Source organism: Protomyctophum parallelum, assembly GCF_964188405.1.
Source record: "Protomyctophum parallelum genome assembly, chromosome: 6".
In the NCBI taxonomy this organism is placed as follows: Eukaryota; Metazoa; Chordata; class Actinopteri; order Myctophiformes; family Myctophidae; genus Protomyctophum; species Protomyctophum parallelum.
The window spans coordinates 28,759,825-28,771,306 of NC_139701.1; the positions used below are offsets into that span (position 1 = coordinate 28,759,825).

An 11,482-nucleotide genomic window follows, 5' to 3' on the forward strand; every position below is an offset into this window, starting at 1 on the left:
TTGTAAATGAATGGTCTCTTTGCATTCACCCGCTGCCGCATTTCCTACTTTTTCAAATGCTAATTCATGCAATGATTGGGGTCGTTAACACCGCAATTATTCCTTTATTGTTGTTGCTGCTCAATATTCCTATCACTTTCGGCTAATCCTGCAGGATTAAGGCTCAATTCATCATGGAAGTCGCAACTTCAATTTCCACAAGAGCATAGACTGGAGGTATAGGACTGCAACGCGCCAGGAAAACAAACATAAAAACGAATAATCCCCAAGCGCGCGCGTCTCCGAATTACGGATGCTGTAACATGCATACCTATAAAAAAAAAAAGCAAACTAATAAAAAATCCCCTATACCCACACATGCAAAATGTAAAGGCATTAAATAAATAACGAAAAATAAATGCAATTAACTTAGCTGTTGTCGTTGTCATTCAGCGGCTTTCAACACAGTTTGCATAAGCAAAGTTAAGATTTGGATTTTTACGCAGCGGAGTTAATGCGCATCAGATCTTTCAATCATGTATCTCCCCCTCCTCCTCCTCCTCCTCCACCCTGTGCCACCGTTAAATGGTCTATGACGGACGAACACAGGCACAAAGCAGCGGAAAGCAGCATTGCTGTTGTCCCTTTGTTGACAAATCCATGAAACAACTTCAGTTTGCATGGTTTAACAGCGAGAGGGGGCGTGTGACGTCACTCTCCACGTGATGCGCACTGATAGTATATCTTAAAGTGGGTAAAGTAATGTATCAGACGGTCCTTTAAAAAGCCGGGGTCCTTTACAAGCGTGTGTCATCTCGACTTCGCGCTCAGAAATCACTCGTAGGAAATATACAGACTGAAAGGAACGGCAGAAACGCGAAGCCACGGCAGGCAGCAGGACGCAAACTCTACAAAACTCCGAGACAAGTCCACCCCACAGGCCCACACCAGCGACACGGTGGGGCGTTATCTTCATAGTGTAAGTTTCCCCGGCTGGCTGCCTGGCTGGCACACTGCGCCGGGCGCTCCGAACTGCATTTAGATTTTGGGCGACATCCGATCTCCAGACGGGCGAATTACACAGAGCCAGCTAGTGTGTGTGTGTGTGTGTGTGTGTGTGTCACTGTGTGTGTGCGTGTGTGTGTGTGTGCACTCACTCGCTCACCCAGTCGGTAGCTTGTTTACGCTCCGGTAAAAAAGTGTAAACTGTGAGATGACCCTGTCTGGAGGCAGCGACAGAGCCAGCGACATGTCCGGCCAAACCGTGCTCACAGCCGAGGACGTGGATATCGACGTGGTGGGAGAGGGCGACGACGAGGGAATGGAGAGGGACAGCGACTGCGACAGCCCGGGAGGAGGAGGCATCATACACGACCTCCGAGGAGACGAGGAGGAGGTGGAAGAGGAGATTGAAGTGGCGAAGGAGATGCGGTCCGGCGGGGGGAGCCCGTGCTGCGAGAGCTCTGGTGAGGGAGAGACGGGGACCGTGAAAGGAGACGACCAGAGCGCAGCCTCGGGAGGCTCCATCCAGAAGCCAAAGAACAGCCTGGTAAAGCCGCCTTATTCCTATATCGCTCTCATCACCATGTCCATCCTCCAGAGTCCGCAGAAAAAGCTCACCCTCAGTGGGATCTGTGAGTTCATCAGTAGCCGCTTCCCATACTACAGGGAGAAGTTTCCTGCGTGGCAAAACTCTATCCGTCACAATTTGTCTCTCAATGACTGCTTCGTGAAAATCCCCCGGGAGCCGGGTAACCCCGGCAAGGGCAACTACTGGACATTGGACCCACAGTCGGAAGATATGTTCGACAACGGAAGTTTTCTTAGGAGGAGGAAACGGTTCAAGAGGCACCAGCCAGACATTCTCAGGGAGCAGACAGCACTCATGATGCAAAGTTTTGGGGCGTACAGCATCGGGAATCCCTACGGGCGACACTACGGAATCCACCCAGCTGCCTATTCCCATCACCCCGCTTTGCAGTATCCTTACATGCCCCCCGTGGGTCCCATGCTCCCGCCGGCTGTCCCCCTCTTACCCTCCACGGAGTTGAACAGAAAGGCTTTCAACACGCAGCTCAGCCCGAGTCTGCAGCTTCAGCTCAACAGCCTCAGCGCGGCGTCGATGATCAAGTCCGAGCCCTCAAGTCGACCATCGTTTAGTATAGAGAACATCATTGGAGTTTCCAGCTCCAGTGCTGCTCAGACTTTTCTGCGGCCCCCGGTGACTGTTCAGTCGGCTTTACTGAGCGCCCAATCCCTCTCCCTAAGGACATCGATGGCGCCGATTCTCAGCATGCCGTCAAATCTTATTTCCGGACAGTTTTTACCGTCAGCAGCAGCACTATCCAAATGGCCTTCTCAGTAGGCTAACTTAAGACAATAAACTCTTATTTTTGTATAGAGACATTATTATTGGGAAGATGAACAGCACGAATAATATGCAGCACTGGACTATGTAGCCATGTAAAGACTTTAAAAAAAGAGAGAGAACCCCGAAAAGGAAAGCTTTCTGTACAGGTAATATTTGTAAATATTTGTAAAGGAAAAATAATTTTACTTGTTTGACATTTACCAGTTTCTTTCGTTTCCTTGTTGTTTGAAATGTAATATCTGTTAGAGGGGCTTTTCGTGACCATCGGCCTATTTTAAACTTTCTTTTTGTATTGGAAGCTCATTTCAAATGGACTAATAATCGGCACGATGTTTGCTTCCTTTTCATACACAAAAAGCTCCGATGAAATAGCCTGTTTATAAAAAAATCAAATATATGTAATTATATGTATAGCTACTGTGTTGTAAACTGGATTCATTTGTAAATAAACCTAAGAAAGGATTAACATCTATTTTTTTCTTATGAAGTTTCTTAAATTATTACTAGATTTAGCCAAATTCACGAGAATGATTCAAACTGTAACTACATTTATAACTCTAATAAATACGAGGAACGCGAGGGAAATTAACATTTATTTATACGAATATTTTATTTATGATGTAGACATAAATACTGTAACGTTATATATTTTGTAGGCCTACTTGTCATTACAAAATATCAAGACAATTAATATAACAATGTTTGCTTTAAATTATTTCTGTGGGCTAATAACCTTTAATATTTTTTGTTACGAATAAATACATTCACATTCTCTGCACATGCAATAATCACAAATAATAAACTCAACCACAGTGTGTGAATTCGATTCAAATGCTAATACTATAGGTTCACGTATTTGTGTTATAGGTATATATGCCTATATTTAGAAATTAGATCGAATAATCACAGTGCAACAACAATATTAGGCTGTTTACATTTTCATCCAACGAGGACAAGGACGGCGCAGGGGCCGGGCAGAGGGTCATTCTCTACAAGGAAAGACAACCCAGATAGTCTAACAAGAACCTGCTACTATAAAAGTAACACTTAGTTTCGCAGTTGTGTCTGGCTAATCACTTTTACATAAACAGCAAATGGTGATCGGGCGGGCGGGCAGGCGGGTGCACAGCACACACACAGCGAAAAGGGGGTTAGGGGGGCTGCTATATTTATCTGATACCCATGGGAAAAGAGAAAGGGTCTCTCTCTTTTCACTTTCAGACACCGAAGGAGGTGCTGAAGCAGCAGTTGTCACGCGGGTGGCCATTCCGCGACAGACTCCTTATTATATTGTAATTATTATTATTATGAATGAGACCATTTTACGAACATTATATAACCACCACACTGCAGATGTTCGTAATCTGTTGAAGAAAAGAGATCGTTTTTATATTTCCCCTATTTCTCACTTTTTAATTAAGTAAGATGGGTATACGGCCTGAAATATGCATGGGTATTTTTTAGGCCTAGCATGATAGATTATTTGTATGATCATGCCTACAATAATAACAATGTTCATATAGTGACTAGAAAAGAAAGACAACATAATGTATTGTGAATACTAAGAGTTCGTGATATTCTAATTATTTCGCCCCATAAGCTAATTTGCTCGACAATTTTGAAGACTGACACACAAAACCATATAGAGCCAATAAGGAACGAGCCGCTAGAGGGCGTTTATTGACACCTTGATCTTTATTACAGCAGGGCAAAGAAATACTTCACACTGGAAAACATCACACAACACGTCGTTTAAGGAGCATCGCTTATCGAATGGTGCTGCATCTATTAAAACAAATAAGCAGCTAGCAGTTACATAAGTATATAGACATATAATTTATATTGGCACATGGTCACTGTGAAATTGCTGAGATTCATCGGCTTTTAATGGTGGACCTATTTCGGTATGACGGGTGGGAAAGACTTGACTCTAACAAGTGCAAGGTTACAATGGACGATCCCTGCTTAATATACACACTTGATGTCAAATGGACAAAAAAAAACGCTCCATGTGTATACCGCCATACATTGTTGAGCTATGGCTTCTCACTCTTTTATTGAAATACAATTTACTATAGCCTAAGTTCTGAGTTCAGTTTCACGGGACTCGGGACGAAGCATGCCCACGTGCAATTATTATTATTATTAATAATAATAATAATAATAATAATAATAATAATAATAATAACCCTCACAAATAACGAATATGGGAAATTCGGGGGATTTAAGCAATTATATGTTATAGGCTACTTCATCAGTAGGCTATCCATGCACTGCAGTAGCCCGCATGTGTTTTGTACAGGCGTTGTGTCGTTTGTGTGGATTTATTTAGGCCTATATAAACCATTGCGCTCAACTATTATGCACGCGGACAGAGAGCACAGGAGCGCGTGCAAGATAATGATCTATAGCCGCACCTGCAGGTGGGGAGAAGCCTCCAAATGACAGCACATTTTGTATGCTATAGGATATATTGGTTTTAAATGCAGCTTTTGCATGCAGCAATGCTAAAACAGCTATTTAAAAATATACCAATTGTGCACAAAGAAATTAGCATTTGTGTGTGGGAGAAAAAAACCCCAATATCAATGAATTAACAATTTTACATCTAAATATAATGTGATAATATTTTTTTACAATGTGGTCTATATCCTCTTTAAAATTTCATTTGACTTCTGCATGACAGGTCATCAATTAAGGCACAGGGCTGTCAGAGACTGTGCACATCATCGTTTCATTTGCTATAGATTTTAAAAGAAATCACACCCGTGTGAAGTGAGGGGCACCCTTATCATCTTACAACATCAATTATACAACATAATAAGTTTGTTTAAGCAAAGGGTGCTAATGTTTGTTTTAGTCCTCAAAACAGTCCTCTTTATTGGCTATGGGGTTTTATTAAACATGCAAGCATCGTTGAAAGACAAACATTAAAGCTACAGTATAGGATTGTTTCCTCAAAAAAAGGAAACAATTGTGTTTAGTTTGCTCCACCTAAATGGGCATAATTAAGTATGCACCCATTGATAATGAAAACTATAGAACCACCACAGACCATTACATCCTGCAGGGCTGTACACTTATACTGCATGTATATTTGTACAAAATAAAAATCAAAATCTCACAACTTCGAACTTCTTCGAATTGTTCATGGAAAATAATGATGAAAGATGGGGAATTCCAACATAAACATATTAGCTTGATTTGAATGGCAGGACCAAAGCAGTAAGTAAGTTCATATTTTGTATATTTCCTCTGTGATTTTTAGAAATTAGATTGAAAAAATAATCTATGCGCACCTGCCATGTGATACAGCAGGGGAAGGTTATTAATACAGAAACATAATAGGCTATATACACAAAAAACAGAATGGGAATATGAAACCTCCCCTTCAATTGTATATCTGCGCAACAGCAAGGTGGATATATTTACATTGTTGAATTGATTATACCGGTATACAATAATCGTAAGTATCTGTCCAAACCAAAACGGAAGATCAAGACCAATGGAACTCTCCACCCAACCCAACTCATATAAGGAATCGGGCTTGAGCATGTAAGTATGCAGCTGTTAAGTTTAAGAATGAATGAACTCCTATTTGACATGGGCACGGCTGCATGGTCTGTCTATTTATTTAATCATCTGTTTTCAAGATCAATTAAATGGTTGAAGGATTATAGCACGCATGCAGGATATGGATTTGCACATCTTATTTGATACATTTGGTTATTAATGGTACCACAGTGCTATAATTAACAGTATCTTTCAAGGACATTTTTGTTTGAAATGTTGTATAAAGAGAATAATGTGCATAACGTTAAAGTTTTATTTTTGTTTTGTTTTTTAATTAAGGGATGCATTAATGGAAAGAAAGGCCAGCCAAATAATCCACTAATTTATGTTATTTCAAATTAAATTCCGGAGCTATGGTCATGATCTGTAGAGGATAAATGTCATCTAGAATCAGTTATTTCTAGGGACAGAAATACTTGGTGTTCATATCTCAATGGCATAACTTGGCATGCCTTTAGACGTCATCTGTCTCTCCGAGTGTAGCTTTTAAGGAGCAGGTCAAATTCACAGTAATGGAACATCATGAACATTTAGGCTTACTGCAGTCTCACACATTCCAGACAGCATTATTCCACTACTTCCTTTGACCTCATGGAGAAATCAACACCATGTTGAGAGCTATACTGTAGTAGAGCAAAATTAAGTCTCAATCCTCTACTCAGGAAATAAACATCCATTGCCAAAAGCGATATGTATATAGCTCATTGAAGGCTAATTCAAGGATTTACTATTCACAGCGCTCTGCTTGTTTACAGTGATGGCATTCGTGGAAGTCCTTCCACCCTGCATCTATCCTTTGTATGGGTCTAGCAAACATGATACATAACAGCACAGTTGCAGGGTAGAAAAGTGCATCTCATAGCTTTTATGATGATTAAAGACCAAGCTATATTACAACCTCAATATTAAGATTATACTTCTTGAGCTTTCCCAAAACGCTTACCACATAAACTTGATGATAAACTGTACATCTTTGTACATCAAATAGAAAAAAGATTGTATTGTAAGCTTGTATTTCACCAAATATTCACCTACTTTGTCAAATATGCACCATATGCCCCGAATATGTATGTGGTTAATAACCAAATAATACGATAAACAGTAAAGTAAAGAACGGCTTTGGCTTGTTGTTGTCCCAAACTGAAGCTTTTGCCTGTGGGCAGCTGTGACAGAGTAGAATGACATTGGCGAGCAAGGCCCAAACGTCCATTAGAACTAGGTCATCTCCCACCACAAGCCATTGCCCAAGCCTTCTCCAGGCACAGATCACAGACAGTAAATGTAGATACAGCAGTTACTGAATATTTAAAAAGGCATAGAGATGAAGCAATAAATGACAAAGTAAAGCTGGCGTGCCCGAGCATTAATAACTAATGCACACCAGTGAGTTATAGGCCCGCTCTCATTGTAATGAAAGTGTCATTGCAAATCAGCAGTTGTCCAAGGTTATTATTATTTATACATAATTGATGTCCGAACAACGAGGAATGTGTCTCGCCCAACAACTCTCGACACCTTGGGAACAAAGACTGTCAGTGTCAACAGAAGTAAAGGTCACAGAAAGGAGGAGCCATGGGATTTACATGGTAAGGAGAGTGGAGGTGTTATACACCTGTACAGTATATAAAGAACGCTATGCAAGTGTACTGTATAGTACAGTACACAATCTTAAGCCGAATGTATACTTCATTGAATGACTGTCGGTCGCTGAAACTTAGAAAATCCCTTATTTTCAGCAAGTGACATCATTGCGCAACAAAGTATACATGCTTTAGTGACCTCTTATATACTGTATATGTATACATTATAAAATAATAAACTATTTTATAATGGACAAGGTGACCTTTTTCAATAGCAGCAATCTCCCCATTTAGCACTGCAGATGCACATACACTGGATAGAACTGGATGTACATTTTGTAAAAGTTGTTGATAGGCCTAAGTTTAAATCCATGTGCCTTCTGTTGGTTCAAAAGTGAATCTTTGCAAAGGTGGGGTGGGTTATAAATTATTGTATGCTCATCCATCCAGTATTTTTTTAAAGAGCTAAGATGTTAAACCTTTGGAGTGGTATAGTAATTTGCCTTCTGTGTCCAACAGCTGACCCATGGTAATAGTGCATGCGTGTAACCATTGGTAGGCATTTGGCATTCAGCATCTTGCCAGCCACGGACCTGGTTCCAATCATGAATCCATTCACAGAACCACATGACCCACATGGTTTAATATGGCTGCATTCCTTTTTGAGGGGCGCTAGCCCTTCATATACAGCTTTTCGTCATATGTCATACAGTATGTAGACAAGCAAATCGGCTAACCAATCACATAAATTCATGGTGAACAGATGAGTTTAAAAAAATATACATTGTATCATGTTTTTTTTTTTTTTTTTTTTTTTTTTTAAGATATTTTTTTGCGGCTTACGCCTTTTATTGATTTTTTGAAGGGACAGACAGTAGGCTGACAGGAAACGGGAGAGAGATGGGGGGATGACATGCAGTAAAGGCCGTGTCGGGTCCGGGAGTCGAACCCGCGGCACACTGCGACTGGATTACCAGTCCGGTGCCCAGACCGTTACGCTACGGCCTGGGCCCATTGTATCATGGTTAAGTTGACAAATTAATTCATGAAGAAGTATATTCATTTTTTTATTGGATGATGTACGGCGACAAGAGCACCCCTCACTTCACAGAGGTGTGATTTTCATATGAAAAACAAATTGAAATAGTGAAAATAGCATGTATAAGCTCACAATATGACGCATTGTGAGCTTAAAGATGCTATTTTCACTACATTTGTGCGACACACTTGTGTGATGGAGAAATGCGTTAATTTACGAAAAACATAAATAATTGAAAGATGAAGTTACTAATGTTGCTTTGGAGAGGGAAGAAGGTGGAGCTGTTGCCTCCGCGACCCGACTTCAGATACGTGGTTGAAGATGGATGGATGGATGATGTTTCTGCCCGCAGCAAAGATATGAACTGATGTCTTATAGTCCACAACCATAAAGAGATTCAGGAGCCAACTGTAATGTACAGTACGACTACAGTACGACAGAGTAGTACAGTACAGTACGGTACAGTATGAACAGTAAAGTATTGTACAGTCTGAGTACAGTACGAGTACTACAGTACAGTAGCCTATAGTTGCACTGCTCAGTTCACACGGGTTAGAGACTAGTGTGCTAGTGAGACCGGCCAAAGGCCGGTCAAGCTTCTATTAAATGTAATTTAATTAAAATCAGCAAAACAGTGTATTCATTGGAAGTGCATTGCAATACAGTATAAAGCTCCATGACAGCTCTGAATCGTGGTTGTCGTAAGCAGAACAGTTTGGCTCATGCCTCTTGCAGTTCTAATATCACATCAGTGACAGTATCAGGATGCCTGCAGGGAGATATTAATGATAAACATGCTTTATAAATGAATATAGGAAACGCAGCTTATTTCATCACCACATCAAACAATAACTGTATTTTTGAGTGGTGCAACCACTCCATTAAGGAGCTCTGTGTGTCCGTCCCTGGCTGGCTGGCTGTGTCTGTCCTTGGCTTTGTCTGTCCGAGCACGAAAATTGCGTTGCGTTGGTTTTCACCACCATGTTTTCACCACACGCACGCACGCACACACGCACACACACACACACACACACACACACACACACACACACACACACACACACACGGAAAATATATTGTCACCTACAAATCAACCAATCATATTGTGGATGGATTATTGCTAAAGATGGAGAAAAGCTAATATAAAGATTACAGTTTGGTAGGTTTGGTGGGGTTAGGTTAGAACCAATAATTGGGTAAAATATTGTAGTCGTAATCTCCTGTGTGTTTTAGAAATGAAATCCTTTTTCATTGTCATGCATTATAATGGGACACACCAACAAATAATTGAATTAACAAGCACTTTGGTTAATTCAGAGTAATTGTAATAGTTGATGTAAAACACCCATCTGAGCATCTCATTCTGAATTGGCTCAAAGATAATGCAAATATAAAAATAATCACACCTGTGTGAAGTAAGGGGCGTTCTTATCATACATCATCATACATCATCTCACACAGGCCAATCACAATTTGCATCTTCACTTTTCCATTGTCACTTTTGTCTTCAATGTTTGTGTTTACACAAACCCGGAAAGCTGGGCATAGAAGGGGCTAGCGCCAGTCAAAAATCTTTAATGGACATTTCACCGCTGGAAGAAACTGCAGTCACTCAATGTTAATAGTAGGCTATTTGTAGTACATAAGTATAGTGTGTTTGACTAGGGTTTGACTGCATTGCTGAATTCCTACAATGACCATAATGCTTTGGTGCACTGCCCCTCCTTGTGGAGAGGGGGAGCTGCGTGGAGGTGTGACTTGTAGTCCAGGAAGGAAGTGAGACTGTAGACATAAAAAGGTTTGTTTTCTCATGCCAATAAAGCTCCCTTGGATTGAATTCATAAGTCCCGGAAAAGACACGCTGTGATTGGCCAGTAGTCACTTGAGTGGCAGCGACGCAGCATAACTTCTGCTTGACTTCCACCTTCGTTGGAGACACATTGCTCTAATGAAGATCACCTCATATAAAAACTGCGTTTGAAAAATGAACAAATCATCCTGGCCGTTTCTCTCATATGGATATGAAGAATCAACTGACTGAGAGAAAACGTTAATGTTACTGGTGCTGAAATAGTTACATTTTCGCTAGAAACAGACTGTATCAAATATGAGTGACTGTAAACGATACAGAGCAATATCGCAGAGACAATTTGTTTATTTTTGTGTATGTATGTATGTATGTATGTATGTATGTATATGAGCACGTATATGAACTAATTACAGTGGGAGACACTCAAAATTGTCCAAATTGTCCATTCATTGTGGACATTGTCCATTCACACCCATGTGGCCAGTAAAGTACAGCACAAAGTAAAGTGGCACAGAGTACACTACAGTACGAGCCCTTGGCACATTCCTGGGGGTCTGGATGTTCCGGGGACCCCCACATGGTAACTGTAATTTCTCGACCAGACCCCGCGTTCCTGGGGGTCTGGATGTTCCGGGGACCCCCAGGGAACCCCACACGGTAACTCTGTTATACTCGAAGATCTTTTCCAAAAATAATCAAAGTACAGTACAGAGCACATTAGTCATAAACATGGCGTCATTACTAAAATATCTAAAAACATATATTACACACATTACATACAAACCCCAAGAAAGTGTTTCTTGTGTCCTAAACATAATTAAAATAAGATCTGGTTGCAAAATGTGTGAAGTGGCCCTTTAACTTATCTTAGTATCCAATGCCAAATTCTATATTTATTAGCCTACAAAGCTTTGGGATTTATTTTATTTAACGATAATAAACTGTAGATTGAACTGAAGTTTGAATCTCCAATAACCATCTAGATTTATCTATTTATTTATTTGTGTGTGCGGAAAATATACAATGTGACGTCACGCCATTGATTGTAATGTTGCGTTCACACATGCAATCGTTGCGCCTTTGCAACGTCATGTTGCTGGCTTCCATTGACAATGAATGGTAGACTGCAT

The 11,482-nt window shown here is 40.6% G+C and overlaps 1 protein-coding gene across 1 annotated transcript; it reads left to right on the forward strand.

The window, feature by feature from the left end:
• The first annotated feature begins 611 nt into the window (after positions 1–611).
• On the forward strand, positions 612–2,822 carry foxd3 (forkhead box D3). The gene has a single exon (XM_083768157.1). It carries the CDS (start codon positions 1,193–1,195, stop codon positions 2,342–2,344), a length of 1,152 nt encoding a protein of 383 aa, XP_083624283.1. The 5' UTR covers positions 612–1,192; the 3' UTR covers positions 2,345–2,822.
• The last annotated feature ends 8,660 nt before the right edge of the window (positions 2,823–11,482 follow it).